Source organism: Perca flavescens, chromosome 8, assembly GCF_004354835.1.
Source record: "Perca flavescens isolate YP-PL-M2 chromosome 8, PFLA_1.0, whole genome shotgun sequence".
Lineage (NCBI taxonomy): Eukaryota > Metazoa > Chordata > Actinopteri > Perciformes > Percidae > Perca > Perca flavescens.
Genome location: NC_041338.1, coordinates 36962139 through 36968297, shown reverse-complemented (window position 1 = coordinate 36968297; position 6159 = coordinate 36962139). Strand labels below are relative to the sequence as shown.

General features: G+C 41.0%; 1 protein-coding gene across 1 annotated transcript; it reads left to right on the top strand.

Moving 5' to 3' along the window:
* Window positions 1–242: 242 nt before the first annotated feature.
* Window positions 243–3473, top strand: LOC114560661 (E3 ubiquitin/ISG15 ligase TRIM25-like). Its single transcript, XM_028586194.1, has 2 exons — window positions 243–355; window positions 1969–3473. Exon 2 carries the CDS (start codon window positions 1978–1980, stop codon window positions 2989–2991), a length of 1014 nt encoding a protein of 337 aa, XP_028441995.1. The 5' UTR covers window positions 243–355; window positions 1969–1977; the 3' UTR covers window positions 2992–3473.
* Window positions 3474–6159: the final 2686 nt, after the last annotated feature.

Genomic DNA, 6159 nt, shown 5'->3' with positions numbered 1-6159 from the left:
CTTGTCTATACTGTATGTATGTAAACTGTTACAGGCTAATGGGGCTGCATGTTATAAAATGTCTTCGTCATGTTTTTCTCTGATTTGTATCTAATGTATGTGAGCTGCTTTCTCTGTGTGGTTGTGGTTAATGCATGTGCACGCAAGTGAAAGAGTTCAGAGGGTGGAACCTGAGAGGTGGAGCAACAGTGAGGAGGAAGAGGAGCGCTGCAACGTCACATTTCCTGATAATTAAAGTAAGTTTGAGCAACAGCAGAGCTGCACACGAGGCGAATCTCTCCATTTCTCTCAAAAGAAACATTCAACTGAATCCAGCAGCTTTTTCTCAACAACAGCAGAATCTCTGCAAACACTGGTAAGTACACTGAGACAACATCCACTCACTAAATACGTGCTCAAAGTTAAAACAAGAATCTGATATAAATATATTATGCTATGAAAGTCATAATTTTAGATAAAACAACTTGTAAATTGTGGCAGAACTTTAAAACAGATGGTAAAAACCAATCCACAGTGACTAACTCTGACTAGTTAAAGTTAGACGGAGAGCAGTCACAGTTAGCTTTAGCTCCAGCTATTTTACAGACTTATTTCTGACTGGTTTCCTGTATGAAATCAAAAGCTCAGCTCTACTCAGACAGGAAGTTCCTCTCTGAAAACTGCTCTTCTTCCACTTTCTAAGAAATGTGAATAAATAAGCTAAGTTTTATATTTAAGTGGGATTAAAAATGTTATAGTTTGTAATGTGTGTGATACCATTTAGACGCACCACTTCTGGACAAAACATATTGTCAATAATAGGAGGTAATCTCTGGAATAGCTCGCCCCTCCCAATAAGAGAGGCTCCTACATTCAACACCTTTAACCCTTGTGTTGTCTTCCCGTCGACAGTGCAAGATGCAACTTTTTGTTTTTCTGGGTAAAAATATGAGTTGTTCTTTTTCGACATTTGTTGCTTTTCCCGGCCTTTTTGTCCCAAGTTTTCTGTCACTTTTTACCCACTAGCTTGGCCGGCAGAATACTGAACAAAACATTTCTAGGAAACCAAAATGTTCCAGTTAACTTTGCTGAATTGAAAACACACAGTGAGAGGGTCAAAGTTAAAGATGAAAACACGGACAACAGCCAAAAACAACTTGAGGTCTATTTTAATGTCCACAGTGTTAGCATGGTTAGCATCACTAAGCCTCCATCCTGATTGACAGGTCCTTAAGCATCCCCTGCTGTTTTGTCTGTTTTAAAATAAATGAGACCATCATTTACTAAATGAACATCATGCTGTGACTTGAAACTAGCGATTGAGATCATAAACTCATTAAAGCTGCAAAAAGGGATGGACGGGCCCTCGCACCTCCCCACGGGTCGGGGTAACCGACAAGGCATAGGTCCATATCCTCGAATTTCCACTTCCAGGATTTCACTCATTTCGGTCGAATGTCCGTCCCCTTCCTCTTTCTGTTTTGGCGTTCTAACCTCCGGTGGATTTGTGAGAACTATGGTTAACTGCTCCTCAGATCTCTGCAGGGTAAATCCAGACAGCTGGCTAGACTTTCTGTCCAATCTGAGTTTTCTGTTGCACGACTAAAACTACTTTTGAACGTTCCACCAAAAGAAGTTCCTTCCTGAGACTATTTAGCAGAGGCACCGTGGCTCCGTCTGGAGCTTAGCGCCACCCAAGACGATAGTGATTGCTTTACAGAAATGCCAATAAACCAGAGAACGTTTTTCTCTCAACCAGGAATGTTGTGTGGACTAGTCAGACCTTCCTCCACAGCGCTGCAGAGGAAGGTCTGGTAAAGTGAGACTTCCGATGGGACATTGTTGTAGACGGCTGAGCATTTGTTAGATACATGTGGCACACACACACATATTGGGTGTAAACCTAAGAGGCTTTTTTGTAAGTCTTAACATGTTACATATGACTAATATAATAATCACAGTTTTGTTTTTCACACTTTTTATCCTCAGAGTGCCAACATGTCTGCTGCCAGCAGTCTGCTGACTGACGATCAGATTCTGTGCTCCATCTCTCTGGATGTGTTCACTGATCCAGTCACCATACCATGTGGACACAACTTCTGTAAAGCCTGCATCACTGATCACTGGGATATTGATGCTCCCTATCAGTGTCCCAACTGTAGAAAAGGTTTCAACACGAAACCTGAGCTGCAGGTCAACACTTTGATCTCTGAGATGGCTGCTAAGTTCAGACGGTCAACTCAACCGATACCAGAAGAAGTTCCCCGTGACGTCTACTCAGGATCCAAACTGAAGACCTGGATGTTCTGGTGTGTCCTGCTGTGTCTGATGGCCTGGATGCTCATCGAGACGATCAAGAAGACAGAGAAACTGGCTGAAGACTTCAGAGAGCTGAAACAGGAAATCTCTGAGCTGAAGAAGAGAAGCACTGAGGTGGAGCAGCGCTGTGTGGCTGAGCAGGAGAAACTCAGGAAAGAGAAGAACCTGCTCATCGAGACGATCAAAGAGAAAGAGAAAGCGGAGAAACAGGCTGAAGGCTTCATCAAATATCTGAAACAGGAAATCTCTGAGCTGAAGAGGAGAAACACTGAGGTGGAGCAGCTCTATGTGGCTGAGCAGGAGAAACTCAGGAAAGAGAAGAACCTGCTCATCGAGACAATCAAAGAGAAAGAAAAAAAGGAGAAACAGGCTGAAGGCTTCATCAAAGATCTGAAACAGGAAATCTCTGAGCTGAAGAGGAGAAACACTGAGGTGGAGCAGCTCTATGTGGCTGAGCAGGAGAAACTCAGGAAAGAGAAGAACCTGCTCATCGAGACGATCAAAGAGAAAGAGAAAGCGGAGAAACAGGCTGAAGGCTTCATCAAATATCTGAAACAGGAAATCTCTGAGCTGAAGAAGAAAACTGAGATGGACCAGTTCCTCAGTTTTTTTAAATTTCTATTAAGCGCTTTATTTATTTATTTATTTCCAAAATATTTTGTTTCCAAAAACATCACTCCTCAAAGCCACTGAGTCTAAGCCAGACTGGAATCAGCTGTGGTTGGCCCACTTTACCCAACATGAATCAGCTCTGTGTCAATTTTTCAATTGTTTTTTATTTTCAGCTGAGATATATTGTTTTTGAACTAATATCATTGCAGGAGCAGATACTGTACAGATAATGTATCTAAGGTTTGGATAATTGTTTTTGCTATTGTGGGATGTTGTGTGTTAACATTCAAAAATACTACACAAACAATCCATCATTTTGTTGGGAGATATTGCTTGTCTGTTAAGAAAATGTAAGCGTTGTGGAAATGTGTTCACTGACTGCATATTGTGTGAAAAAGACATGAAATATGTGAATTGTATGGCCAAAAATGACTGATGCTGTGCTAATTGTGTTTAGAGTTTTGAAAATGTGACTGTTTGGACAAATACTTGTTAGCGACTGAAAAAATCATGTTTGTTTGGTTGCATGCTGGATTTGTATTGTCTTTGTTTTTCTTATTATTAAAAAAAAATGCTAAATAAAGTTTGGAAAAACTAAAAACGTATCAGTGATATTTGTGAGGTTTTTGGTGGAACTGACTGACAGTAAATGTTCAATCTGTTCAATGCTGATTGGTCTGGTGGTGGCGAGGACCCTAAACTATACACAACATGGCCGCTGTTACAACATCTGGTCTGAAACATCTGGAAGAATACGAGTTGTGCACGAAGGAATCTCCAGACAGCAGCCTGAATGCAGCAACTTCAGGTACAGCAAAGGAAGGACAGTCCCTGTTTACTTCATTCATGTGTTTACTGGGTTCATGGACTGAGGATGGGAGGAGTCAGCACAATCTCAATGAGGAGTGAACCTCTATATATGGGCGCACGCTCTACCAGGTGAGCTACCCAGGCGCCCTCCATTACATTATTCTGACAGCTTTAGTTACTAGTTACTTTACACATTAAGATTTTTGCACAAAAATACATTAAGTTTATAAAAATTATGAAAATAATTATTATGATTAGATGATTTAACACTTAGTTGTTCGACAGAATTGTTTTGATCGTAAATTTGAGGATTTTTCTGCATTGAGTACTTTTACTTTTAATACTTTAGGTACATTTTCCTGATACGTACAGACTTTTACTGAAGGAACATTTTCAATGCAGGACTTTAACTTGTAACAGAGTATTTTTTACAGTGTGGTGTTAGTACTTTTACTGAAGTAAAGGATTTAAATACTTCATCCACCACTGCTGAGACTGAGGAATAGCTAAAAGGAACTGATTGGACGAGCTAAGGAGCTCAGCAATGTTTATATGTGAATAAATAAATTATGATGTATTAAATTGAATAAAGATGAGACAAGATTGATCCCGTTCACAAGCTACCTGCAGCGGTTATTATAATTAAGAAGTAACATAAAAGTAGTTACAATTCAGAGGCAGTAACAGGGGCGATTCTAGGATCAGACCTTTAGGGGGCTCAGCCCCTAATGAGAATGTGACACGGATACAATGTCTTGCCCCCAGCTGCTATATCAGTAATTTAATTAGCCGATAACCTCTGAGCTACTGAACAACAACATCAGCTAATGTTTTTGACACTATGATGGAACTAAACCTGACACTTCATAAGTCACAGTAATAACGACCGATTTGACAAAATGTTCTAACATTCAGCAACTTTAGTTGCTTACGTTTCAATTTGGGTTCTAATCTGCACCATGAAATGACCAACTTCTTCTCTGGGGACTACCAACGTTAAACTTCACAACCGTCTCTTTTTTCTCCCTCTGACAGATCAGATAGAGACTCAGCCAAATGCGGGAGTCTGGCACAACCTCCTCTGATTGGCCAACACTACATTTCTGTTAACCCTTTCCTTGACTGGTCTTACAGGGAGGTGTGTTCAGGTGCATTCTGGGCGTGCTGGTCTTACAGGAGGTGTGTTCAGGTGCATTCTGGGCGTGCTGGTCTTACAGGGAGGTGTGTTCAGGTGCATTCTGGGCGTGCAGGTCTTACAGGGAGGTGTGTTCAGGTGCATTCTGGGAGTATTGCTATCTTGAGGCAGCTGGATTGACCAACAAAAACCTGGTCTAAAGTCAATAACGCAGCATTTCATTGTTATGTTAACAGAGCATTAGTAAAATGCGGCTTATACACAGCGCGCACTATGCTTGTTACAAACACAGGGACACACAGCAGCACACACATATGCAGAAGATTACAAATAAAAATATTAGGGTGTAAATCCTCCATCATAACAGCAATGCTCCAAGGTCCAAACGCGCCTGTCTTTTAAAGGGAATGGGAGATGATCTCTGATTGGTTGATGAATGGGAGATGATCTCTGATTGGTTGATTGCATGTTACGCCCCAAACACACCTCTGATTAATGAAGACACTAACCGTGCGTTCATGGACATCGGAAAAACGTTTTTCCGAGTGAAAACGTCACCATTCACGTAACGTCCTGTGGGAATCAGAGGTGGGAAACTCGGGCTGGATTTTGATAACTGAGTTCCCCGTTGGCGACGTGTTGTTGACAACTGACTTTTGATGGAGGCGACTTTGGTTCACTGAACATATTTCACATATTTCAATGACGATAAACTGTTTATTGTGGACAAATGCCTCTGCCAAGAAACATGCACAGACATAACATGTTTAAAATGATTCATAAATAGGCCCATGTATAAAAAAACAACACATTATCCGTGTCTTTTCCCGTTTGTTGTCCTACAGATAACACAATCAAACACCTGGCGATGTGCTGTTTGGATGCTCGCATAAGAAAACAGCGGAAAATCTTTTGTTATTGTGGCCTCCATGTTTTCACACACCTGATATGAGCTCAAAGAAGAGCCATTTAAAACACACGAGTCATGCTCAGCATATACAGTACAGCCCCAAATCCATCACCGACATTAGGGACAGTAAACCTACTGTTACTTTTACTGATTCTGTCTTTGTTTCAGGGATGCACCGAATCCAGATGATGGTTAAAAACTCTGCCCCTCTGATCATCTCTCCTGTCAGTCACTGAGTAGAAAAACCATTTGATTTTCTAGATTCACTTTCATTTAATGTAATACATGTATATTTACTGGTGATGTTTGGTGTACATATACGCAGCCTTTTAACTCAGGGGGAGTGTCCAATATATTGGTGTATACTGCAGGGTATCATGCAATATCCTTGGTG

Excerpts from the sequence above, each read along its gene's own strand:
- LOC114560661 (XM_028586194.1), top strand. The coding sequence starts at position 1,978 with ATGTCTGCTGCCAGCAGTCTGCTGACTGACGATCAGATTCTGTGCTCC.